General features: G+C 41.5%; 2 protein-coding genes across 4 annotated transcripts in view; both read left to right on the forward strand.

Annotated features, from left to right (window-relative positions):
* ZFP91 (ZFP91 zinc finger protein, atypical E3 ubiquitin ligase) overlaps window positions 1-24,722 on the forward strand; it is a 49,278-nt gene extending 24,556 nt beyond the window's left edge. Inside the window, exons 3-13 of one of the 3 annotated variants that reach the window (XM_036258025.1) lie at window positions 475-687; window positions 1,217-1,253; window positions 2,201-2,302; window positions 2,835-2,969; window positions 4,087-4,137; window positions 4,593-4,671; window positions 5,631-5,745; window positions 8,550-8,649; window positions 9,012-9,384; window positions 22,880-23,035; window positions 24,593-24,722. In XM_036258025.1, coding sequence (XP_036113918.1) covers window positions 475-687; window positions 1,217-1,253; window positions 2,201-2,302; window positions 2,835-2,969; window positions 4,087-4,137; window positions 4,593-4,671; window positions 5,631-5,745; window positions 8,550-8,649; window positions 9,012-9,384; window positions 22,880-23,035; window positions 24,593-24,616 — 1,385 coding nt within the window. In that variant the 3' untranslated portion in view covers window positions 24,617-24,722. Of the gene's footprint in view, window positions 1-474; window positions 688-1,216; window positions 1,254-2,200; window positions 2,303-2,834; window positions 2,970-4,086; window positions 4,138-4,592; window positions 4,672-5,630; window positions 5,746-8,549; window positions 8,650-9,011; window positions 9,834-22,879; window positions 23,036-24,592 lie in introns of those variants that run through there. The other 2 variants (XM_036258028.1, XM_036258026.1) reach the window with 2 other exon arrangements.
* CNTF (ciliary neurotrophic factor) lies at window positions 13,963-16,427 on the forward strand. Its single transcript, XM_036258029.1, has 2 exons — window positions 13,963-14,488; window positions 15,868-16,427. Exons 1-2 carry the CDS (start codon window positions 14,375-14,377, stop codon window positions 16,354-16,356), a joined length of 603 nt encoding a protein of 200 aa, XP_036113922.1. The 5' UTR covers window positions 13,963-14,374; the 3' UTR covers window positions 16,357-16,427.
* Window positions 24,723-26,927: the final 2,205 nt, after the last annotated feature.

Here is a 26,927-nt window from a genome sequence, read left to right on the forward strand (position 1 = left end):
TTGACTGGAAATCGAACCCACGACTCTTTGGTCCGCGGGCTGACGCTCTAACCACTGACCCAAACCGGCCAGGGCTGATTCTTTCTATTTAATGTCTCTACTTCATTTACCTTTCTGGGACCACTCACTTAATTTAGGTTCTTTTGTCTTAGAATCTAAAGGTTAGAATTCCATGAATTGAATTACTTTGGTATATTTTGTATACTCCTCTTAGCATTCTACTTTTTAGTAGATAAAGCCATATAAAATTACTACTTTGCAATATGAAGTTTTTTCTTTAGAGAGATGACAATAGGATAAGCTTTAACTGATTTTTCTCTCATTTTGTTTCTATTTGTTGTAAAAGCTGAGGGTTTTTTTTCTCTAAAAAAATTTTTTTTATCTTTTCCTTAACTGAATTTACAATAGTAGATATACAAGGATGGTGTTTGGTTAACTGTAAGCTTAAAAAGAATGGTATATGTTTTCATTTAGATCCCAAGGAAGAGAAAGAGGAAGAAGATGATTCTACCCTCCCTCAGGAAGTTTCCATCACTACAACTCGGCCTAGCCGGGGCTGGCGCAGTAGCAGCAGGACATCTATCTCTCGGCATCGTGACACAGAGAACACCCGAAGCTCTAGGTCCAAGACTGGTTCATTGCAGCTCATTTGCAAGTCAGAACCAAATACAGATCAGCTTGATTATGGTATGGTGCAAGCAGAGGGTGGTTATTTAAGAACCAGTTTGCCTGTTGCTGCTTTTTTATTTATTTATTTATTTAATTTTGTTTATCCTCACCCGAGGATATTTTTTTCATTTTTTGTTCAGCTAGAGTGGGAGGAAGAGAGAGACAGAGAGAGAGAGAGAAACATCGATGTGAAAGGGACACATCAAGTGGTTGCCACCTACACGACCCAACCAGGGCCGGGGACAAACTGCAACTGAGGTACGTGCCCCTAGCGGAAACCGAATCCAGGTCTCTGGACCACAGGCCGACGCTCTAACCGCTGAGCCAAACTGGCCAGGGCTGCCTGTTGCTTTTAAATGTAATGTTGAACATTTACCAAAACAGTTTAACTTTCAGGGGGTAGGTGTGGCGATATAGGAAGGGTTCTTTTTTTGACAATTTGCAGATAATCTGCTATTGTATGATTACCTTAGGTAGTAATTTGGTTTCTTAGCTGCAGGGAGAGAATACATCTACATAGATAATGTTTTGTCTTTATTTTTTTCAGAAGTTGCGGAAGAACATCAATCTCCAGGTGGCATTAGGTGAGAAACATTTTATATTTTATATTTAAACCATTGGGAACATAGAGCACAATCACATTAAGTGATTCAAAGTTGTTTTCTACTTGAAAGAATTTTGAGCTCTAACAGAGAAATTAATGTCAGTCTTGGTATTTAGTTTAGATTCCACTTTGTTCTTGATTAGATCCTTAACCATGTAATCCTTAATTCTGTAATTCAGAAATCATGCCTTGAGTTCCTTGTGTGTTCTGGCTTATTCCATGCTAGTCACTAATATGAAATATGGATGTTTAGACCAGGGTTTTTGTTTTTTTATCCTCACCTGAGGACATTTTTCCATTTTTTGTTCAGAAAGAGTAGGAGGGAGAGAGAGAGAGAGAGACAGACATTGACGTGAAAGGGACACATCCAGTGATTGCCACCCACACAACCCAACCAGGGCCGGGGACAAACTGCAGTCGAGGTACATGCCCTTAGCGAGAACCGAACCCGGGTCTCTTTGGACCATAGGCCGATGCTCTAACCGCTGAGCCAAACTGGCCAGGGCAGGGTTTTTAATTGTATCAATATCTTTGTTGATGAGTCATGTGATTTTTTTTTTTTTTTTTGGTCTGTTGATCTTTTTTTATACAGCAGATTACTAGACATAGTATTATAAAGTTGATTGGTTTTTAACTCTTCATGCCATTGAGCATTCATCACCTTGCTTTTATTTAATAAAGTGATAACATATCTAGGATTTTTAGTTCCAGTTATTCTTCAGGATAAAGCAGCTATGGAGTACAGGTCAACTAGATCATGAGAATAAAAATTTTAGATAGCTTACTGTGAATCTTTGGCTACCTCCAAAAAAATTTACCTAATAAAATCCAGTGCTCGCTTCTGTAACACATAAACTAAAATTTTAAAAATCCCTGAGATATCATCTTTACAACTAGAATTTCTAATCTTTATTTGCTTCTTATTAGTAGTGATGAGGAGGAGGAGGAAGAAGAGATGTTAATCAGTGAAGAGGAAATACCATTCAAAGATGACCCAAGAGATGAGACCTACAAACCCCACTTAGAAAGGTATGTCTCATTTTACTCCAGACATGTCAGTGGAAAGTAAGTTTAGAAAGCATGTTTTTGCCAAACTAATGGGTTGGGTATAGATTTAATTTTAAATGGATAATTGTGCACTTATTTTGCAAGTCTAACATTCTTATTACCCCTCGTATAGCCCTCTCTTCCATTATAGAACTTTACTTTGATCATATCCATATTATTATGATGTCTATATGTGTTATCATAACCAGGTATCATGAATTGCCTGAATACTTGGAATTTTCTACTTTTATCTTGTTTCTCCTTACAACTATAGATTTGATTTTAGGGCATCATTAGCTTGGGGTGGGGGTGGGGGGACTCAACTCATAGGCTTGAAATATTTGTCATTACTGTGCATATGAGGAATGGTTAACTGGAAATTTCATTTCATGAGCTAAGGATCATTGTTTTACATTAAATCAATGATAACCTCAGGCTTTACCTTGTTATTATATTTTCTTTGAAAGGCTGCTTTGCTCGAGATACCAATGTTGAAATGTATTCATGTTTTCAGGGAAACTCCAAAGCCACGGAGAAAATCAGGCAAGGTGAAAGAAGAGAAAGAGAAGAAAGAAATTAAAGTGGAAGTCGAGGTAGAGGTGAAAGAAGAAGAGAATGAAATTAGGGAAGATGAAGAACCTCCTAGGAAGTAAGTGGGCAAATACTACTAAAAAATGGAAACTTAACACTTTGAAGCCACTAGTGGAAAAAAGGTGGGAGTGTGAAGAGGGATGTTGACTTATACAAACAGGGTAGGGCAAAAGTAGGTTTGCAGTTCATATGGAAAATAATACAATAATTAATAAACAGTAATGCAAGAATAAAGTGTTTCATGTACTCACAACTATAAATCTACTTTTGCCACATCCTGTTTTGTTGCTTCAAGCAGCTGACAGTTAGTTGTATTGCAGAGACTTTTCTCAAAAACTTGAAAAGTGTAATTCAAGGCAGTACTTAAAGAAATACAAATGAGCCCTGGCCGGGTTGGCTCAGCAGTAGAGCATTGGCCCACGGACCAACAAGGCCCGAGTTTGATTCCAGTCAAGGGCACATACCTCAGTTGCGGTTCATCCCCAGCCCTGATCAGGGTCGTTTGGGAGGCAACCAGTCGATGTCTCTCTCTCTCTCTCTGTCTCTCCTTCTCTCTCTACCTGAAAATAAACACATAAAATCAAAATTTTAAAAAAGAAATACAAATGAATGAGTTAGACAGAGATGCTGAAGGAGTAGAACAGCAAGAAAAACTGGCAAATGTGGATCTTCAAAAGGGCATATCAGGCAAATAACGTAATAACCTTGATCAGGTTAAAACTTTCTGTCTAGCAACCATTTCTTGTTGCAGTAATAAGATTTTTTAAGTGTAGGCTTTCTGGTTCTTTTGCAAGGAAACTATAGTTTGTATTTTAGAGTTTTTTAGATAATAGACTCTTTTATTCTTTTTAAATTGACAAGATTTAAGTGGTAGACTTTTCACTGAAAACAATTTTTAAAGTGGTAATCTTGTAGTTTATCCAAATCTCCTGTCGTACTATATAGTTTATGAATAGCATATATTTAACTTGTGATGCAGACTTATTTGACAGTAAAATTACTTTGGAGTGAAATCTTGGTTTGGTTTGCCAGATATATCTGTGACTATATTCTCGGTTAGCCTTTATTTCTGCCACCTGCTCCTTGGTCTGGAGTATATATGTCTTCAGCTATCCTTCACTCAGTAAACCTCAATTCAGAATATGTGGACAATTTACTCTGTTTTTTAATTATAGGAGAGGAAGAAGACGAAAAGATGACAAAAGTCCACGATTACCCAAAAGGAGGTGAGAATTTATACTTCTATGTTGTACCTTGTTTCTCGTGGTAGGCACATATGGTTATCATAATAATCCTGCAGGAATGGGCAAAAGCAACTTGATTAATGTCCTTGATGCAGAGTTACTACGTTTTTATTTCTACTGCAGTGTCTTAACCTTTCTAAAAATCTTAATACTGCCCTGGCCAGTTTGGCTCAGTGGTTGGAGCGTCAGCCTGTGGACCAGAGAGTCCCGGGTTTGATTCCCACTAGGGGCATATACCAAAAATAAAAAATAAAATAAAAATAAAATAAAAATCTTAATACTTCTTTGGCTTTTGGGGGGTTACTAGTTTATTTTGTGTTGTTTATTATCAAACTATATCATAGTCTAAAGTTGCTATTCCCTAATAGTGCAGTTTGAGTTAAAGGTCACTGGGCAGTCTTTTCTGTTACTAACTTTTCTCCTACATGCTGATTTAGGAAAAAACCTCCAATCCAGTACGTGCGTTGTGAAATGGAAGGATGCGGAACCGTTCTTGCTCACCCTCGCTACTTGCAGGTCAGTGACGTTGTAGTGTAAGACGACAGCCTTTCAGGTTATGTACCGTTACTGGTTCTGAAGCTTCATGGGACTTTATAATGTGTGGATTTGTGTAGGCTTTATCATTGACATGCAATGTCAAGAAAAAGCTTTCTTTAAACATAAAATTACTTCAGTCCTTGGTTTGAAAATAAAGAAAAGTGTCTAAGAACCTGAGCTCAAACAGAGGATTTCCTTGGAATCTTAGAAAATTTTAGTGTTTCCCATTGTGATATAAATACTTTTGATATGGTATGATTATAACAACACACCAAGACACAGATGAACAGATTTTATTTTAATGTGTATTAAAATAAAATTTGTAACTCAAAACAGTGATTTCCTGAATACCGTTTAAAATAAATTAAAACTAATTAGTTTGTAGAGTTTTTAAAAAGTGAGTAAGATTTCTTAAAATATGAGTGAAGAGACAGCTTATGTTTAGGTCTCACAGAAAACATGAAAGTGAAATAGTAATTATTAAAGTTTAGTGCCTGTTTGATATTTGGTTTAGCAGCAAGTATAACATGAGATTCAGGCTTTACTTCTGATTCTGATTTTGTTACAATAATGATAGCTAGTATTATTGTGCCATATGCTGTTTGCTGCACTAAGCACTGTACACAATATAGTTTAGTGCATGATCCCTAGTTCCTCACAACAATGAGTCAGTTAGGTGATCTCCATTCTGTAGATGAGAACTGGAGCTTACAGTACTGAAGTACATATCTCCTGAGATCATGCTGCCAATAAATGACAGGCCCAGATTGGAATCCAAGTTTATTTCCATAGCCTTTGTTGTTAACTGTTTGATTATACTGCCTTTCTATCCATACACAGAATATTTGATTTTTCTTCAGCATTTTTGACTTAGCAAAGAAACAGATGTCTAGGAAGCCTTAATTTTTATCCCTCTTCACTTTCTTTTACTTTTTTAGCACCACATTAAATATCAGCATTTGCTGAAGAAGAAATACGTATGTCCTCATCCCTCCTGCGGGCGACTGTTCAGACTCCAGAAGCAACTTCTGCGACATGCCAAACATCATACAGGTACTTTCAAAATAAAATGCTTTATCAAGTAGATAAATACACTGTACTTTTAAGTGTAGACCAGTGGTGATATGTATATATATTTAAAATAAATCTTAAAAGAGTCTACAGTCAAGTATAAGAAAGGTGGGAAAGCAAAATTTAATGACATAAATTTTACAAGGGGTGTACAAACCCAGGGCTTTTAAATTTTTTTCTTTGATTTCTTTGAGAATAACTTTTATGACCTGGATAATGATCTTTTATTGAGCACATGTTGTGTGTGAGTGTACTGAACACTATTATGGCTAGTCCATCCATTCAGCACCACCAAGTTTGCTGTATTGGTCTTGTTTTACAGCCAAAATACCAGAGGTGCAGCTAGAGTTTGGCAAAACCAAGATTTTCTAATTCTGTTTCAGGTAGATGCTTGTAGATTAAAAGTGAGGAGTATGAAGAAAAGACCTAAATGGTAAAGAAGTTTGCTTATGGTTTATGGTAAATACTAAATGACTCCTGGGACTTCTGCTGCTGTTGAAATCACAAAGGCCAGCTGCTAAATTCACATGTAACCTCCTCTAGGAGATACTTAGTGAAAAAGAGAAACGGAATGCTTTAATAATACAAGATACAGAGTGGATTCAAATTCCATTCATTTTTAGCCATTGACAAACTCAGTGCAGTGTAGCTAATAGGAACAATTTGGACTGGATATTAGTGCTAATCTAGTACGTGCCAGACACTTGATTATAAAGATGAAATGAGATAGCATAATTTGTTATTTATCGCATGGGGCCTGGCACATGGTAAACTTTCAAAAAACACCAGGGTTTGAACTTAGATCTCATCATTCCAGAGTCTACAGTCTTTGCATTATGCTATGTTTCTTCAGAGAGTGCTCTCTGCCCTCTGTTTCTTGCTAGGTGCTGCCATTTCTCTGCTCCTTCTTCCTGTTAGACTCTTTTTCCCACACAGAAGTTCTCTCTGATATCCAATTTAGACTATTTTAGCTAAATATCACGAGCCTGCTATGACAAATGTTTAGAAATTCAATTCATTCCAAATATTTATATTTGGTTAATACAATTTTACGATGTTAGTGTAGAGAGTTTTCCTTTTCCAAATTAGTATACATGGACTCACTTTGAAAATTTATTTATTTAAGCCAGTGGATACCCTCTTCAGTTTGCCATGCCACTGTGGAGCTAGAAAAGTGGACAAGACCTGGGAGGTACTAAGAGTTGTCTTTAGGTTAGCATTTTTTTTGTTTTTGTTTTTGTTTTTGATACATACCCTAGCGGGAACCGAACCCAGGACTCTCTGGTCCGCAGGCTGATGCTTTAACCGCTGAACCAAACCAGCCGGGTCTAGGTTAGAACTGTGCATTTTTAGATCTTCTCATCCTGTAGAAAATAGACTGATGGGCATTAGCATCACTTGAGCTCTTGTTAGAGATACAGAATCTCAGACCTGCCGAATCGGCACCTGCATTTAATAAGATTCCCAAGAGGTTTCCGAGTACCTTCACACTTGAGAAAAACTTGGCTCTTCTCCCATACTTAGTTTTAAAACTGTTTGGGATAGAATATATGGTTAATTTTGTTATTGTTTGCCTTTTAACTTATCCTTGTGTTTTCACTCTATTTGTAGTCATTTTAAGTGAAAGTCATAGAAAATATTGTGGTCATTCATTCAACAAATGATATTAAGCATCTGTTTGTGCACTCTCTTGTGAACCAAGTGATGAAGAAATAATTAAATACAATGCTCTTTTGCCACTTAGATTCCCCACCATGTCACCAAATTCATAAAAAATCCTGTGAAATTTGAGGGGGTTGTGAAATGACATAGGGAGGTAGTTGAATGTGCAGATGATGTGGGGTAGGAGAAGAAGGTAAATATAGGTACTGTGCTATATATCTGATAGAAGCAACTTGAATCTTTTGAGAGAAGTATAAATTGTTTGGCTTGGGTAACATTTGTAGAAAATGAAATACATGAAAAATGTGCTTGTTTACTTGCCAAGGTATTTATCCAATATCTGGATTGCTGGTAAAATTAACATTAGGATTTTAGTGCTCATATATTTCTATCTAGGTGTTTTTTAAATAGATCCTCACTTGGCCAGTGTGGCTCAGTTGGTTGAGCATCAACCCATCCACCAAGAGGTCACTGGTTCAATTCCCAGTCAGGGCACATGCCCAGGTTGTAGGCTTGATCCCCAATGTGGGATGTGCAGGAGGCAGCTGATTGATGTTTCTCGCACGCGCTCTCTCTCTCTCTCTCTGTTCCTCTTTAAAATCAATTTAAAAAACAAAAACAGCCCTGGCCCATTTGGCTGAGCGGTTAGAGCGTCGACCTGTGGTCCAGAGAGACCCAGGTTTGGTTCCCGCTAAGGGCACGTAACTTGTTTGCAGTTTGTCCCCAGCCCTGGTTGGGTCGTGCGGGTAGCAGCCACTTGATGTGTCCCTTTCACATCGATGTTTTTCTCCCTCTCTTCTTCTCTCTCCCTCCCACTCTCTCTGAACAAAAAACAAAACAAAAAAAAGTCCTCGGTCGAGGATTAAAAATAAAAAAAGGCTTTGCCTCTCAAATTCTAAAAATGTATAAATAAATAGGTCCTTATGCTACTGAATGGATGGAGTTAAAGAACAAAGCAAAACTGTATAATTTCTTTTTAAATTTTTGTTTATCTAGTGTTTATACATTGAAAACAGTGTTGCTTTTACTCTAAATTGACCTGCCCAATCATCTACTTACTCACTGTAAACTAGGGAAAAAAATACTTAAAGGGTTTTTTAATGGAACATTATTTTTCTTCTTAGATCAAAGGGATTACATCTGTGAATATTGTGCTCGGGCCTTCAAGAGTTCCCACAATCTGGCAGTGCACCGGATGATTCATACAGGCGAGAAGCCATTACAGTGAGTATTCATTTATTGATAAACATCTGGGTGAGAAGTACATTTTCCACATTTGAAAGTTAGCTCCTTTATAGACATTTCATCTGCCACTATCATCCTTTACTTTTACTAAATTAGAGTGGGTGTTGTTGGGGGGAACCTAGTTAGTGAACTTTTTCTTCTATTTCTTCTGTCTTTTAAACACATAGAAGAAAAGAAATCAGATTAGTGTTCTAGCTGGTAACTTTTTCTAGTCTTTCACAAGAAGTATATGTTACTAGCCATTGCTTATGTATGTGACCTCTAAATTCTCACCCTGACTTGAATAAGAATTCTCTTTATTTCTGTATCTGATCAGCCATTTTCTCTTCCACTCTCCTTAGATGCGAGATCTGTGGATTTACTTGTCGGCAAAAGGCATCCCTTAATTGGCACATGAAGAAGCATGATGCAGACTCCTTCTACCAGTTCTCTTGCAATATCTGTGGCAAAAAATTTGAGAAGAAGGACAGCGTAGTGGCACACAAAGCCAAGAGCCACCCTGAGGTGCTGATTGCCGAAGCTCTGGCTGCCAATGCAGGCGCCCTCATCACCAGCACAGATATCTTGGGCACTAACCCAGAGTCTCTGACACAACCTGCAGATGGTCAGGGTCTTCCTCTTCTTCCTGAGCCCTTGGGAAACTCCACCTCTGGAGAGTGCCTCCTGCTAGAGGCTGAAGGGATGTCAAAGTCATACTGTAGTGGGACAGAACGGGTGAGCCTGATGGCTGATGGGAAGATCTTTGTGGGAAGCGGCAGCAGTGGGGGCACTGAAGGGCTGGTCATGAACTCGGATATACTCGGTGCTACCACAGAGGTTCTGATTGAAGATTCAGACTCTACTGGACCTTAGTAGAAGGGAAGACTTTAGGCACTGGGACAGCTCAGACTTTGTACTTAAAAGATAAAAAGGACAAAAAAAATTTAAAGCATTTAAGATCTAGTAAATTAACTGAAGGGCCTGCTCTTTCCAATGTGGATCACAGCACACACACACACTTACACCCACCCTCACATCTCCCTCTCCTGTCCCCCTTATAAAATTGATGTTGCCTTTACCAGAAAGGTAGACAAAAAATAAGAAGCTCTTAGAGTGAGTGTTGTCCTCATGCTCAGTTCCAGTCAGGCAGACCTCCTGCTATTAGCAGATCCCCTTTTCCAACCTGTCATTCTTATATGCTCCAAATCAGCTTATAACTCTTAGTAGTACACACTGTCCTCTAAATTCCTTCTCCTCCTCTACTGCTGCCCTGTGGTCTGGCTTCTACCCACTGCAGCACACGTACCCTCAAAGTAACATATTTCTAATCTCTGGAGGCTGACAGCTTGACTTGGCACTTTAGGGCCCCTTAGTAGGGTGAGCTGTTAAAACAGCACACATCTCTCACCCCCTGTCCTCCATTCCTCACCGGGTTTCAGAAAGGAGGGATACATGGGGACCACGTTGACCCCAGCACCTCATCCTCCTCCCAACACCTTCATATGGTTCTCAGTGGTGCTCACTTGCTTGGAAGCAGGCTCCCAATAGGGAGGGGGCTGCCCTTTACATGGTCTTTTTGACCATCAGACAGGGCTGTGTATCAGTGAGACAGAAAAGTCCCAGTTTAATGGCAGAAATTTGCACTTTGAACATGTGTGTTTTTGTGTTGTGGAACCTGAGATTCCTTATTTATTAACGGAAAGTCTGATTTTTTTTTTTTTGAATTTTTTTTTGTTTTGTCTTTGTTGCTATATTTTGTGGGGCTGGGAGAGATTAGATTATTCTGGCATGGGGTCCTTTCCATAAGAGGTACTTTTAAAGGCAAGATATAGGGTTGAAGAAGCACAGCCAGCCTCTGAAATCATAGCTCTCCAGTGGCCTTTAAGCTGGTCCTCAGCACTAATGAAATCACTACAGTAGCTTAGTGCTTTTCCAGGAGCCTTTTTAGGGAAGAATGTTAAATTTGTGGCAATTAGTGCTCTGTGAGTTTTTAGAGCATTGAGATTTAGGAATTTTGAGGGGATGAGGAAGGTTGTTCAGAGTCTGAATTACAGATACAAGATTTTCTCTTGTGAATTTGTTTTTTGTTTTTATTTTGTCCCCATCATTTCTTTACTCATATTTCCCTGTTGGCCCAGCTCTGGCCTCTTGCTTTGTTTTTGTTTTTGCTTTGCTTTATCATTGGTTCATTCCAGCTCCCAATTAGTGATGGACACTGCCATTAGTGAAGGAATAGTCTAGGAGTTGTACAGTTTTAAGTTAAAGAAAATTGCCCTGTTTTGTTTCCTTTTAATAACACTTCAGAAGAGGAAAGGCTTGCGTAGACAAAATTAATAATGTAATAATAGCTGTGGCTTCCACCTGAAATCCTGGGAATTACACTTCCCTCGAGATGGTGATTTTCATGGGGTGGATTGCTTGTTACTGTCCATGGGAGAGACAGGTAGTGTTTTTGTGTAGGTTCATAATTCCCAGAAAATGAAAACCTATTTTGGCTCATTTTTAGGGAATTAAAAGGGCAATTTCTGTCCTCCTATGCACCTCAGAAGCTGGAATTCAAGGCTTGCCCTATGCATTGTTTGTCAGAAATGTGCGATGGCTGTTGGAAAGAATGAAGTTTTGCTCAGAACAAAATAAGGAACAGCTTGTTTTTCACAAACACTAAAACTACAAAGTTTATCAATTTTCTCTTTGATTTATTTTTTTCCTAAGCAGAGGGTAACAAAATGTCATCTCTGAAAGAGTCTTACTTGACACCCACTAGTGCCAGTGGCTGGGATGCCAGGGAGTGGGGAGTGAGACACCTACAGTGCGCGGTCTTAAATGCACTATTGTTTCTCTTTGGAGTGGCAGACTTGCCGTCCCTCCAGTGTGGGGGTATAAAGTGGGAAAAGGATGTAAGGGACGTAGAATATGTTTCCTGCCCACAGCAAGGATTTGGAGCTGACTTTGGTATGTTTTAGATTTGAAAGTATATGACTGATTGGGTGGGTCGACAACAAAGTTGCCCCCCCCATCTAAGTCTATTTTGTACTGTTTCACTAGCTAGCATCTATTCCCCACATTTACCTTTGTCTTTGTCACATTATTTTATCCTTTATGCCAATAAATTACATTTTTTGGTAGTTAGTAATCAGATATTTTAGCCATGTACACAAAAGCAAACTGCATTTAAAAAAACAAAACTTTATGAGATAGAAGGAAATGTGTTCTTCCCTATCTCACACTCCTCTCCCTGCCAAAGTTCTAGTAATTAAAGTTGTTCTTTCTCCCTTTTCGAATCCTCTTCATAGCTACCATTTGCCTACAAATTGCTTCAATAAATTATTATAGCAGTTTGCAATAAATTTTTAAGTCTTTTTCATGAATTTGTCTTTTTCCTTTTGAGGTGGGACTGCTAGCACAGGAAAGAGTTGGTGTGAGTAACCAACTTATACTGCCCCTCTTCCCTTTTTCCTTTCTGCTCCTCATGCTGTTTACTTCATTGTCCTTCCAAGGAGCTCTTTGAATCTTAAAATTCTGCATTTTCTACTTTTAGTCAAATTCTACTACCTTTTTTCCCCACTGCATATTCTCCATCTTGAATTGGCAATTCTGGGTTCTGAAATTGTAGCTGAGATACAAGCATTATTTCTGTGCTTCCCCTTTGTTTGATTGCCCTGGGTTATTTTGCATAATTGAGACTTAATATGCTTCAGAGAGTTTAGATAAACACTGGCCAGGATTACTGGGAGTAGTAAATATATATATTAAGGTATGGAAAGGCATCCACATAGAGCACTTGAACCTCCTTTGTACCTGTTTGGAGAAAAAATATAAAGTGTGTATTAAAACAGGTTATTACAGTCTAGTTGTTTGAAATGCCATTTTTCTCTCCTTTTTCCCACTTTCCAATGTACTCAAGAAAACTGAAAAATTGTAATGGATCAATTTAAAATATTTTATTTCCTAAAAGCCTTTTTGCTTATTGTAATGTGCAGGACCCTTCTCCTTTGATGGGAGAGTCAGGTAGTTACCTGAATCTAGGTTGAAAAAGTTATGTAAAAAGAAATTATAATAAAAGGGATACTCTGCTTTTCAAATTCTTGTTTTCTCTTAATCTAGGTAAGGCATATCCAAAATAAATATGTAAAGAAGAAAAATAAAAGTCTTCATGGAAGCAACTGGTCTTCCTTGGTTGTACTAAGTTACAGTTGTCCTAGGGCAAAGCAGTTGATGCTGCTGAAGAAGAAAACCAGGTGCCCTCAGAGCAGGTTTATGTGGCAGATACTGTTTGCTCTTGTGGAGAATCAGGTGGTTAACTTTTGACTCTGTTTAGTTCTTTATTTCTAATGCTGAGATGCCATATGATCCTGTGATCAGTTGGCAAAGTACGATAAGGGAAAAAAATAGAATCTTTTTGCCTTCTTAAAAGGCCTTCTGTGACAGCCACACAGGTCTCATTTCTTTCTCCCTTTTATTTCTCCTTTGTTTACCTGTGGATTGGCCTCTGAGAAAGCATGTTTCAATTTAGAGGCAATATCTGTGGAAGGAAATGGTGAAAGCTAATTGATTCATCTGAAGTTGAAACTTGCAACCTCTACCAATTAGCACCATCACTAACCCACTGAGCTAAATGCAATAGAGGAGCAACTCTGCAAATGCTTTTAAATTCTTGCCTTCATTTCAAAGCCCAAACCATCTTCTCATTTTGTTAAGAAGCATATGGTATAACTGTGATAAGGAAGAAAAAGAAAAACATGTTGTCACTTGAGTGAAACTGCTTTAGTAATGTTACCACGTCAGAGTTGGGTGTTTCCTGTCCTTTGGAAAAGAACAGGCCTAAACAGTACCTTCCTCATCCTATAGCTATGAGGAAGGCACCATGATTGAGATCAGAGATGCTTTCTTAGCTGATTTGTAATAAAGGTAAATTAAACTAACTTTAAGTACATAGCAAAAGGTGGGAGTAAAATAAGCTATATTTTTAAAGAACATTTTTCACATAAACTTTGTTTCTTGAACAAAATGTGAACTACCTAGACAATGAAAATTGGCAAGTCAATGGGAGAAACAGCTGTAGAATCAAAGACTTGAATATTGAAATTTTGAGCCTAGTTATTGGATTTTGTGCACATTGATTTCTTTAAGCCTTGATTTTTTTTTTTTTTATGTAAGATGAAGGAAATAATTATCTCATGCAATTATTCTGAAGATCAAATACAGTCTTTAAAGCCTTGAGCACAGGGTTGGCCCAGGGTAGGTGCTTAATCAATGGCAGCTATATCAATAATAATGTAATACTATTGAATACTTGCCCAGGCCAAAAAAAAAGAAAGGGACATGGGAGCACAAGGGAGGGTGGTAATAAAATGAAATAATTACATGTGTATATAAAATAGATTACATTAGGCAGGGGTGTCATGAAGATTAGTGTGATAGTGACCTTGTTGCTAAGTGCAAAAGCAAAACAATGACATAAAAACAAGTAGGCTAAGCACTCAGTGGAGGAGAGAGATGCAGGAGAAAAAACGCTGAGTAAAAGGGGCCTTTGATTCCACAGGCACAAAAATCCACAGCCAGGAATTTGCTGCCACCTCTGAGTCAGGCAGGGGTGGGGGTGGGGTGCACCATTCCATTAGAGAATGCCCAGTGGATTTAGTGTGAGAGTCACATTTCTCATTTGGAACAGTGTAGACAGAAACAAACTCGGCTCACTTGTTTTCTGGGACAGTAGAGTTAGGGGATGGCTTTTGCAGAACACTCACCGCCAACCCCTCACCGCCGGGACCTCTGTAGCCACTCTATCTGGCTAGCAAGGAAGATTCGTTCAGACCTGGCTGCTCTTACGGAATCTTATGTAAGTTGCCTATTTTGCTGTTGTCTGTTTTCACTTCATCTTTTCTGCTCCAACCCCTTACCATCATGCTCCAGCCCCACGACCAATAATGAAAACCCTAATCATAGTTGTATATTGGGCACGTATATCATTTGACATGGGCCCTTCCTTTAAAGAAACTCATGAGCCTATGTTCTTTCTCTAGGTGTTTTAAAGACACGTGTTCCTTGAATAAAACATATGGGTTGCTAGGTAGGATTGGCTATATGTCTTGGAGGCTGTTCCTAATTTGATTGCCTACAATCTGAATTCAACCAGAATAGATTAACCATGAGCCCTTTTAAGGTTGGGTTCTTCGAATCCCTTGTTCTGAATTTTTGAACTATATGAATGAAGGTTTATAGGATTGGGAAAAGAACAGTGTAAACCCAACCAATTTCTTCCATACAGTATCAGCACCCAGTTTCTAATTAAACATGTTAGAAGTGTTTTTGGAGTGTCCTGACTGACATGACTCGGTTGGTTCATCTGGTGTACCAGAAGGTTGCGGGTTCAATTCCCCGTCAGGGCACATACCTAGTTTGTGGGTTTGATCCCCAGTTGGGGCACATATGGGAGGCAGCTGATCAATGTGTCTCACATCGATATTTCCCTTCCTTTCGGAACCTCTCTAAAATCAATATAAAAAGGGAAAAAAAGTTTCTGGATCTAAAAAGAAAGCTCCTACATTATCAAAAGGATCCCCTAGAAGATTCTCTGGCAAGTGTCACATTCTTAAAGCATTAGCCATGGGTTTCAGATTGGTTTTCTGACAGTGGGAGATTCTTATCAGTCTCTGCATAGGACCTGCTGTGGAAACTAGATCCTGTGGAGAGAGTCTTTGCACAACCCTACCAGTCAAAAATCAGACTCTGAAGTACCAGTTTTTTAACTTATTTCTACTGAATTCTCCAAAGGATTGTCCTCACCACTGGGAGTGGGCAATGGAGGAAAGGATGACTAGAAGAATTCTGCAGTGGCTACATTCTAGGGCTTCCTAGGTGTGGCCAGTGTCTTCAAGTATGTTTAAAATACTTAAAACTTAGTATGATTAAAATACTCTAGGAGGGAGTTTTAAGTGGGAAGGGAAAGTTACCCCAGACCAGTGGTTTTCAACCTTTTGAACCTCACGAAAGCTGCAGGTTCTCCCAAGAAAAACAGGTAGTCAAAGCAGCATGTATAATTTCAAGGACAATAGGGTCTTTCAAAAGTCGGATCATGGACCCCAAATGCAGAGCTTCTGTTCCAGGCTTTATTTTCTTTATAACTTGGATCCATGACCAGGGAAGTGAATATGATCTTATGTAAGATTTGGGGAGTATGTAAGTGAGACTGTGATGGTTTTCTGTATCCTTGGCCAGGTGAAGCATCAGGGCCTGAACAAGAACATAGACCTGGATTCCGTGCATGGGGTGCCAGTGGCAAGCACTGGGCGGTGGAGTGAGCTGACGGAGGCTGAGCGACTCCAAGAGAACCTCCAAGCTTATCGCACCTTCCACGCCATGTTGGCCAGGCTTTTAGAAGACCAACGGGTGCATTTTACTCCAGCGGACAGCAACTTCCATCAAGCAATACACACCCTTCTGCTCCAGGTTGCTGCCTTTGCGTACCGGCTGGAGGAATTAATGGCGCTCCTGGAACACAAGATCCCCCCTAATGAGGTTGATGGGATGCCCGTTATTGTTGGAGATGGTGGTCTCTTTGAAAAGAAGCTGTGGGGCCTAAAGGTGCTTCAGGAGCTTTCGCAGTGGACAGTGAGGTCCATCCATGACCTTCGAGTCATTTCTTCTCATCAGACTGGGATCTCAGCACACGGAAGCCACTATATTGCTAAGGACAAGAAAATGTAGCAGCCCAGCCAGAGTGGCTCGGTTGAGCATTGTCCCATGCACAAAAAGGTTGCCTGTTTGATTCCCAGTCAGGGCACACACCTAGGTTGCTAGGTTGCTGGTTCGATCCCCAGTCGGTGAGCAGCAAACAAGGCAACCAAGCAATGTCTCTCTCTCTCTCTCTCTCTCTCTCTCTCTCTCTCTCTCTCTCTCCCCCCCTCCCCCCCTCTCCCTCGCCCTCTCCCTCTCCCTCTCTCCTTTCTCCGTCCCTCCATCGCGTCCCCTCTAAGCAAGTCTTCAGGTGAGGATAAAAAACAACAAAAGTAGCAGTTACCCATCTCTCTCTTCCTTTTCTTTTCTAGTGGAATATATAGGATGTCCCAAGAAAATGTATACACACTTGGAATAATTATAAATTCCAGTGAGTTCGAATCTGAAAAGAAACATCAACTTAACCATCAGCTGTTAAGTGTGCATACATTTTGGGGGGACATATAGTTCTCTGAGGCCTCGCTTTCCCATTCTTAAGTTTTTGAAAACCTTGAAGACCACAGGCATCTTCATCATGGACAAACGGGCACATACATTTAGTGGTGGAAGGACGGGAGCTGGGGCGGTACGGGAATGGAGGCAGGGTATCACTGTCCCACCTCAATGCTCTAACCTTTTCTACCCACTAAGTAACCTCCACAGACATTTAACGTCCTCACACGATAAATATATCTAACTCTAGTCCTGGAAGACTCTTCTGAGAGGACTATAACAGAATTAAAAATCATGGACTCTGTCCAGTTTAAACTCTTGAATAATAAAGATAGTAACTAACATTTATTGAGTATCTGCTCTATTGAAGCAATAAGCCAGGGGCTTTATGTATATTGTGATGTTCGCAACCCTGTTGAGGGAGGTGGTAGTATTCCCGTTTGGCTGACCGGAGAACAGAAATGTAACTTGCTCAAGATTACCTACCTAGCAAATGGCGCACTAAGTATGACCCCAGATCTTTCTCATTTCAAAGCCGTATGCCCTTCGCTTTAGAAGCCCATTATGAACCGCTAAGACTGCAGCCCTCTGTGCACAGAGGGCTGGGGAAGAGACCCGTGTGGTCTGTCCCTAGCCCTGAGTAAACCACCCCTACAGTAAGCCGACTTACCCACGGTTTCAGTTACTTATGGAATAAGCAAAGAGATAGTTTTAAACTACGCTCTGTTCCGAGCACCGTGATGATATCTCATGCGGTCCCACTCCATCCCAGCCAGGACATGAATCATTACTTTGTCCAGTGTAGCCACGCTGTATACACTACCCACCTATAGTCACTCAGACATCTTAGTTTTCGGAGGGAGCCCACATTCACGTAATGTTTAGTACAGTGTGTTACTGTATTATTGTTAATCTCTTACTGTTAAAAAAAAAAAAAAACAGGGTGCTGTACTATCCACACAGTTTCAGGCATCCTCTGGGGGTCTTGGAATGTCTCCCCATGGATGAAGGGGGACTACTGTATGTGTCCTAAAGGACACAATTTTAGTGTCAAAGGCAGTATTTGTTGTCCATACTTGGCAAAGAGAGCAGTGGGGATGCCAAGAGTCTGCTTGGGGGAAAGATGAAGCCAACCAGACTTCTGCGCTCAGGAAGCTGGGGGCGTGCGGTAACTCACTGCTTCCGAGTGCCCATGCATGTTCGAGTCCGGGGCTGGCACAGCGTATACCAGGTGAGCACACATTGTAATCAATGCTGCGGAGCGGACACTGTCACCCAAGCGTTGGAGGACAGGGAGGGGCACACTGCTCGGGTTAAAAAGTCACAGAACTCCTTCACCGCACATTCTCTGGACTTGGTCATGAGGAGAGGCGAGGCCACTCCGTTCCCAGTGGGAAGCCCACGCTTCACAACGATGGGGCAGCGCTGTTTCATGTTCATCATTTCACACCACAATCAATAAAGGTGCAAGACCTTGAACTGAGGGCCAGATCAATTCTGTTTATTTCAATTCTGTTTGTTTATTTGCGGTTTTTGTATTAAATGAGCCTCGAGTCAGAGAGGGCTAGCTCACACAGGTATGAGGTGGGGTGGGTGACAGCTTGTGTCCTTTCCCAAAGCTCCGTGAAGTCAATATTATGGGAAGATGCTGGGGTAGAAATTAGGGTAATACAGGGGAAGTAAGGCCCTGCTCTAGTGTGGAGACAAGGCTGTGTGCATATAACAGAGATCAGTACTCAGCTGGAATTGGAAGGCAGGGGTTTAAATGCTACGGAGTTAAAGGAAGGAGCCCAGTGAGGACCAGAAATTGCTTCTGCCTGGAGGAGGGAGGCGTTAGTTGTGTCTCGGTGGTTGGGTGAGTCCCAAGTCAATAGAAATCAGGAGAGGAACAGGAAAGAGATGCCTGGTCAGAAAAACGTGAGGCCATAATGCCCCTGGAGGACCAGCTAGGCCCCTGGAGGTTTAATTTTTGTTTTATTTCCTTTGGAATTGTGATGTAGGTAGATGGTTCCCCACTGAGTGCAGAGAGGTCTATTTAATTCAAGCTATTCCTTTTTTAAATGGTTTCTTCTGCTTAGGAGCAGTATGTTTTTATTGATAAAGTCCTATTAATGGGAAGTTCTTAAATGTATCTATATAGTATTTTAGGCTCTTTTTGTTTAATAGAGAAAGGTGATGACTAAAATTTCTTCATGGGGAATAACTGATTACAAACTTGCTCAATCTGAAAGGCGGACACTACTTCAAGTGTTTGGCTTTTCTGTTCGGAGGCTGCAGTGCAGACATCTGCGAGGTTTCCGAGACCGATGGAGCACGGCGTGAGCTCTGCTGAGTCTTGTGTGAAGGCATGTTGATGCATATGAGGCACTTTTGAAGCGGCAGAGGGTCCAGAAACGGTATAAGTACTAACCACTGGCTGGGAGGAACTAGGGAGACGTGTGAGCAGATCTGTTGAGCTGAGCATCCGTTCCCTCAAACTAGCAGTATGCCTCAAGAGAAGTGGGGGAGACTCGTCAGAAAAAGACAGAGGAAGGGGGAAACGAGCACTTAGCAATAATAATAAAGACATGTGCAGGTGTGGATCTGCATGTGTGGACTTCGCACGATGCTCACCTGAAGTGGATGAAACACTGAATAAGGGACCGACGTGAGGCCAGAGCTGCAGGTGCGTGTCATAACAGACGACGAGAATGGTGACACTGGGAGTCTCTACACGTCTACTAACCATCCACAATCCAAAAGAGATTTTTGATCTTTGGATTTTAGTTCCTTTGTTTCTTAGATCTGTGTATGGATAGGATCTCTGGGAAATCATATTTTTATATAAACAAAAATTCTATAAAAATAGGTGCTTCTAACCATATTCTGTCTGTGTGTGCATGATTGAAATGCATCATTTAGTTCTTTGCCCCTAACTATTATTTTGTAAAGAGGATCCCTTCCATCCCACTGTCTCCAGAAACGCTCTGTGGGGAAAGAGTCTGTTTTCCTGACTCAAGGAATTGCATGTGTGACAGTTGATACATTCCTCCTGCACTGATTTAAGAGAGCAGTTTGGAAAAGATTTGCAAATTAGCACAAACTCAAAGGCCAAGCATGAAATTAGCATTAAGATAATCAGGTTTGAGGGAAGAGAGAGGTTTTTTGTTTGTTTGTTTGTTTTTTGGTATGTGCCCCTAGCGGGAACTGAACCCAGGACTCTCTGGTCCACAGGTTGACACTCCAACCGCTGAGCCAAACCTGCCAGGGCGAAAGTGAGAGTTTAATAAAAATGGAAAGTGTAAAGTCACGGCCCTGGAATTGCTGTTATTTGGGGCCGTTGTGGATGAAAGCCCAACAGATGACTCATTGTGGTGACCGCTGGTCACACCAGGAGAGGACAAGTGACTATTTCTGGGAGACGTGTCTGAAAAGTTGTAAATGATTTTCATGCATCCTCACCTCATGAAGTAGCCGAGCATGGGGTGGGGGGAGGAGCTTCCATCGGGATGAGAAAGGGAGGGATTGGTGACCAGGAAAAGAAGAAAAAAATAGAAGTTGGGTAACAGTCAATTGATGTATTGCATGTGCTTAGGCCAGGCTGTCGTAAAAAACAGTGTCGCCTCTTGTTTTATCCCACCTCTGCTTGAAGCCTCAGACCCAAGGATGAACCCTCTGAATGTTGGTACATTCCAAACATGAACGTAATGACCATTTCCTCTTGCTACGTAGAAGCTTCTCTAGAGCTCTGAGGCCCACAGATAAAGACAGTAAACATACAATTTGGTCTTTTGGTGACACGTGTGTGGGGCATGAGATATGAACATCCGTGTGCATGTGATTCTTCTGTTATTTGGATCGATTTATGTTGGGCAAGTAGAAAATAAAAGATGCAACAGGGCTCACAATAAAGATCTCACCTCAGCGAGACCGTGAGTTGCTGCTTGGACTTCCGTATCTTTGGATGAACAAGGGGACTGTTGAGTGGTTTTAACATTGTAATCCTCCCAGCCAGGCCAGGCTCAGTCAGGCTGGGTCAACTCCCTGATGCCAGGTCCCTGGGGAAGTCTCTGCAGGCCGCTCGGCCTAGCAAAGGCAGACTGCAGATGGGGACGATTTCCTTTGATGATGGTTTAATGTCAAGTATTTGAACCCCGATCAAGCCTTTGAAAGGCAGAAGAACCCTGACTAGCTCACTCCTGGTCAGTTGGAGGGTAGAAACTAAGTTGTGGGGAATTACGTAGGGGGAAACATGGAAAATTGCTAAGAGGTTCTGTATTTTTATCCACATGTTTAAGGAAGTATGAAACAGAAATACTGCCTTTACTTATGTTAGGCATCTCTACACTATTTGGTGTCATGTAATCCTCTGAGATACAATCTCTCTGTCACAAAGGAAGGACATGAACCGCCCAGCTGGTGTGGCTCAGTGGTTGAGCATTGACCCATGCACCAAGAGGTCGCTGGTTCGATTCCCGGTCAGGGCACATGCCCAGGTTGTGGACCTGATCCCCAGTGGGAGGCATGCAGGAGGCGGCCAGTTGATGTTCTCTCTCATCGATGATGCTATCTTTTCTTCCTCTCCTTTCCTCTTTCTCTAAAATCAATAAAGAAAAAAAATTGTTTTGCCCTGGCCGGTTTGGCTCAGCGGTTGAGCATTGGCCTGAGGACCAAAGGAAGGAAATGAGAGTGAACATTAACTAGTCCAAGCCCCCTGCTCTGGTGCTATATGTTAAGACTAGAGTTTTAGTTCTGTCTCCAAAGGTCACCCCACCCCACTGCCATGGAACACCTAGTAACTGAGATCCTCTTATAATGAAATTTACCTTTTTTTTTTTTTGGATAAAGCCAGTATAGAGTTATACCAAATCTTACTCTGCAGCCAACTCTATGAAGTTTCCAAACTTTGGGACAAATCACTTTTTTCTGAGCTTCCTCATTTATGAAACAAGAACGGCAAAAACTAACTCCACAGGTCATCACAAGGTGTAGACAAGTTGAGGATCTGAAAGTACTGATAAATGATATACAAACATCAAGTATATTTAAGGTCTTGAGTAGCTTGGATTAATGTAGGACTTTCGACTGAGGAGAGAGTTCTGAAGGATCTCAGAGAAATACCAGCTGCTTCCCGTGATCCCTTGGTCACAGCCTAGACCTCCCCTGCCACGTCTGTGGGCCTCTGGCCACTGGCAGCTGCCTCAGCTCACACACAGCCTCCAGGAGAGTTGAGACTCAGGCCATCACTACACCTAGAAGGTGGCTTTCACAGTAGGCGGCTCAGGCACGTTCTGGAGAAGACTGGCAGGCTCTCCCGAGAGCCAAAGAAACATGCACACCAAGGCACCACCCAGGACGTGTTAAAGCCTGCATTTGGACATATAGCCGTCACGCCATACACCAGCCCCTCCTATTAATACAGGAAGGAACTCAAGCTCCATTCATTTTGATCCCATCATTAAACACAGAAAAATGGAGCCAGAAAGATTCGCTAATCTGCCCCAGTGTCCCAGCTAGAAAGTAGAAGTATGAGAATTTCAACCTAGGCCGGGGCATTCCCTCCCTGATTCTCCATTAGACCAGCTTCACCTTGGAAAACGTTGGGTATCTGTTTACGTTCTTTTCACTCTTCATCCAGGGCTCTCTAGCACCCTTACCTCCCATCCGCCTTTGGGAGCTGGGAACAGCAACTCATAACACAAACTTCACTTTCACCAAGATGCTAACATTATTAACATTGTGAAGGTTGGGGCAGGAGCAGATGCATTCTTGTTCTGACTAGCCTGGGAATGTGCAATTTTTGAACTTCTCAGTCCTGTGCATAACCTTCTGAATACCCCTGAAGAACTTAGGTATCCAGACCTCCCGACATCCATATCCAGACTGGCTGGCATCTGACCGAGAAGCATGCTGGACTGATCCTAGGGCTGAGAATGTAGGACTGGTTATTCTCAACAATGCACTTTTTACTATTAGAACCTTTCACTTTTCTTCTTCGGAACATTTCTGGGTGTGTGCCCAGCTGTGTTCCTCGTTTGCAAACTCCAAGACCCATGAATAAATCTTTATCATTTATTTCTAGCCAAAGCCTCCAAACTCTTCACGATCTTTTCACATAGATGATGCCAGTGTCATGGAATCTGAAGAACGCTGCCCTTTCCCACGGCGGGGTCCCAGCAAGGTACCTGGCCGAGCCCTTGGCGCTCTGCTGGCTCCCTGCTGCTGCAGAATTCCAGCGGTGAGTTCTCTGGGTCCCGGACCTCCCTCCTTCAGTCGAGGTTCAGAGTTTTAATTCTTGGCTCCTCTGATACCGGTGTAAGGGGATGCCCTCTTTCTGAGTCTGCTCATGGAGGGACATCCCCATTCATTCTACAATGGCAGCTGGATTTGCAGGCTATCTTCTGCTAAATATTTGTCCCGATGGACTTCTGATAAGAAGGACAGTTTGGAATCACAATGGCCACTCTGGGTCTCTTTTGGGATTCCAGACTCAATATATTGATGTGCACAGTTAGAAAATCTTAGCTGTGTTAAACAAGCTGAAGGAGGAGCATGTTTCCATTGGTATTGAGAGGCCGCTAAGAAATTCAGTGGTTCAGAGATAGCTTCCCCTCAAGAAACAAAGTTGAAACTAACTAAAGCAAATTCTGAACTAAACAAAAAGAAATCTAAACTTATTCACTTCGTATTCTGAAACTTCCTGAGCCAATTAATAAGAAATAGACTTCATAGGGGAGGACACAGACATAAATTCTATAAACCTGTTTTTCAGGCCTACGCCCCTACCCCCAATCTAATGAGCTTGCAGATGAACAATCTCCCTGGGGCTTTTGATTGATATCTTTTGTCATTTTTGCCTAGCTATGACACCTGTCAGGAGAATGTATATATATATTTAAATATATTTTTATGTTTTGATTTGAGAGAGGAAGGGGAGGGGGGAGAGACAGAGACAGAGAGACAGAGAGGGCGATTTGTTGCCCCACTCATTTATACATTCATTGGTTGATCTTTGCATGTGCCCTGTGTGGGGATCGAACCCACAACCTTAGCATATCAGGAAGATACTCTAACCAACTGAGCTACCCTGCCAGGGCCAAGAATGTATCTTTATCATGGAATCTTCACCCTCTAAAAGTCTCCAGGAACTCTAACTAGTTATATGTACAAACATTTTGGTTCCTCCTCTTCTGCTTTTTGAATAAAATGGACCAACTCTGCCAAAAAAATTTTACATTCTAACAGACATAAGGAAAAACTTTAAGTCCACCTCCAGGACCCTCCCTTAGAGAGGGACTTCTAAACCTCTCAGGGACGATGGAGCACATTCTTTGAAGCTTCTAAAAGACTATAGAACTTAAAAAATAAAGCTCTGTAAACATCACCAAAGAAACTTTGATCACCCAAGCGGTAATGAAAAGCAAGAATCTCCTATAATAGGCTAACAAAAAAAGTAAAGCTATAAGAAGTACCTACAGCCCTGGCCGGTTTGGCTCAGCGGTTAGAGCGTCAGCCTGCGGTCCAGAGAGACCAGGATTCGGTTCCCACTAAGGGCATGTACCTCGGTTGCAGTTTGTCCCCGGCCCTGGTTGGTCATGTGGGTGGCAGCCACTCGATGTGTCCCTTTCGCGTCAATGTTTCTCTCTCTCTCTCTCTCTCTCTCTCTTTCTCTCCCTCCCTCCCACTCTATCTGAACAAAAAATGGAAAAATGTCCTCGGGTGAAAATAAAAAAAAAGAAGAAGTACCTACAACCAAAGACTGTAAGACCAATTGGTTATTTATCCTCTCTCCCAGGCATGGCTGTTGCCCGGGCCCTAAGGGCTTGGCTTGGCTTTTTGCCTGCCTGGTGTTATCAAACGAGGAGTCCATCCACCCAGCGTTGGCAGAGCCAAGCACCAGACACTGAGAATTGCAGTGGAGAAATATTGGCTATTTATTGATGAATGACGCCATCCATGAGAATGGGGAGAACAGGAAGCTGGCTCAGAGCCCGAACGCCCCGATGGCCTTCAGGTAACAGATTATATAGGGCAACATCACAAAACACCTCGGGTTAGGGATTCTGGTGGTTGGGAGATGACTGGTCAGAGCTAAGGGTTATGAATCATTTCTTCAGGTCTGGAGAACAGTTCTGAGGTCTGCTACAGTGTCCCTCTGCCGGGAAGTAGCAAGGGGGTTGTTCCAACTTAGGGCTCAGGAGCTGACACAAAATCTAGGTCAAGATGCTATCTTTAGCCAGCCAGAGGTTCTGACCATGGGACCATTAGTCAGGTCCGGGCTACTATCTTCTACTGCCTGGGGGTTGCTGATTATCAGGGGGAAAGGACAGGTCTCTGGGGGGGTATAATATAGAGAGAGAAAGAGATGGTTTTTATTTTCATTTAAAAAATTGTTTTTTTTCTTATTGATTTTAGAGGGAGAGGAAGGGGGAGGGAGAGAGAGATAGAAATATCAATGAGAGAGAACATCGATTGGCAGCCTCCTGCCTGCCCCCCACTGGGGATCGGGCCCACAACCTGGGCATGTGCCCTGACCAGGAATCAAACTGGCAACGTCTTGGTGCATGGGTCGGCCCTCAACCACTGAGCCACACCGGCCAGGCAAGGGATGGTTTTTAGAGTTAGGATTTAAAACTAAATTTAACCAAAGTCATAGGACCCTGAGTTTCCCTGGGATAAGCAGGCTGTGGTTTCTGCCTTTTGGCTGTCAGAGGAAATGCCTCTGGTTGGTAATGAATGACCTGTGCACCCCCTTGAGTCCACGGAATTGTTTAATACTGCCAGAAATATTTACTGCTTATCCCAGCTAAAATCTGATAAGATATTTGAAAGAATTTGATCACACTTTGATCAGATTTGGCAAAACTGGAAATTAAAAATTCAAAGCCTGATAGGGATTTTTAAAAGCCTGCTCCTCAAAGTGAAAATAAAACTATATATCATGAAGGAAAGAAGCAGATTAGGAAGACATGGTTGGATGGGTAGATCCACCTGTGACGTCACTCAGCTTACACCCTGGATCTTTGGGGAATCAGTGCAACTGTCCTTTTCTAAACATTTTAGCAAAACCAGACATGCTGCTCTAAGGAGCAGGTCAAAGCCCTCCTCTCTTTAGCATCTTCAATTCCTTAGACTGAAGGGGAAAAAAGTGGCTTTGTTTTGTTTCTTGTTTTTAAGCATAATCTGCTCTTCTGGCTCCAAGCTCCTTGACAAGGTCAAATACAAATCTTAATTGCCCCCCCCCCCAAATACTCATGAGAAAACGGCTTACACATCTGAATGAATGAACTTAACTTATTCCAAGTGCTATAAATCAGTGGGTTTGGGCCTTATTGTATCTGTCTCATGGCTGAAAGTTTAATGAAACTACCAGATCTCTCTTTACACCTGTTTGTATGTCTGTGTGTGTTGTGTGGTATTCTCTCAGGAAGGTATTGCTAATTTGTAAAAGAGCCCTGCTTAATTGGCTTACGTGAATTAAGTACTTATATAAAACTTTCTCAAAAATATAATAAAAACAAACCCAAAATGCTCTTCAGAATCACACGATCTGAAAAAATATTTGATCTGAAAGCAGTGTTCGGGTTTGGTTTGGTTAAACAGGCAAGATTTTAGGTATAACACTTTTTTTGGGGTTTACTAGTCAAATAAATTCATCTTATCTCCACTGCAAAATTTATCAGCAAGAAAAATAACTAGGGTCCATGAGAGTTTCATCAGTAGCCTAAACAATATTACTGAGAGCCGCATGCACCTTGAGAACCACGCAAAGGACTCTGGATTGGTTCTGTAGGCAGTGAGGACGCAGTCAAGGTTTAGATCAGTGACCCTCCGTAAGTCAGCATAAAAGAGACCGTGAGAAGAAGGAAAGATAAGAAAAAATCACCAGGAGTCAGGTCAGTTCTGCCTTAGTCCTAAAGGGAGCTGAAAAGGTCCCCTTGTCCAAATCCAAGTGCAGAGCCCCCTCTTATTCTGACGGTCACCTGAGCTTTAGTCGACCAAAGACATAGCAGAAAACCACCTTACTCTCCATCTCTCATCCTGGGCAAATTTGCGTCTCCCCAGAATGGTTTCATTTTATTTTCTCTGTACCTCTCTCTCCACATGAGTGACTTCTGCCCTGGTTCAGA

The sequence above is a fragment of the Molossus molossus genome, unplaced genomic scaffold (assembly GCF_014108415.1).
Source record: "Molossus molossus isolate mMolMol1 unplaced genomic scaffold, mMolMol1.p scaffold_m16_p_13, whole genome shotgun sequence".
NCBI classification, from domain to species: Eukaryota; Metazoa; Chordata; class Mammalia; order Chiroptera; family Molossidae; genus Molossus; species Molossus molossus.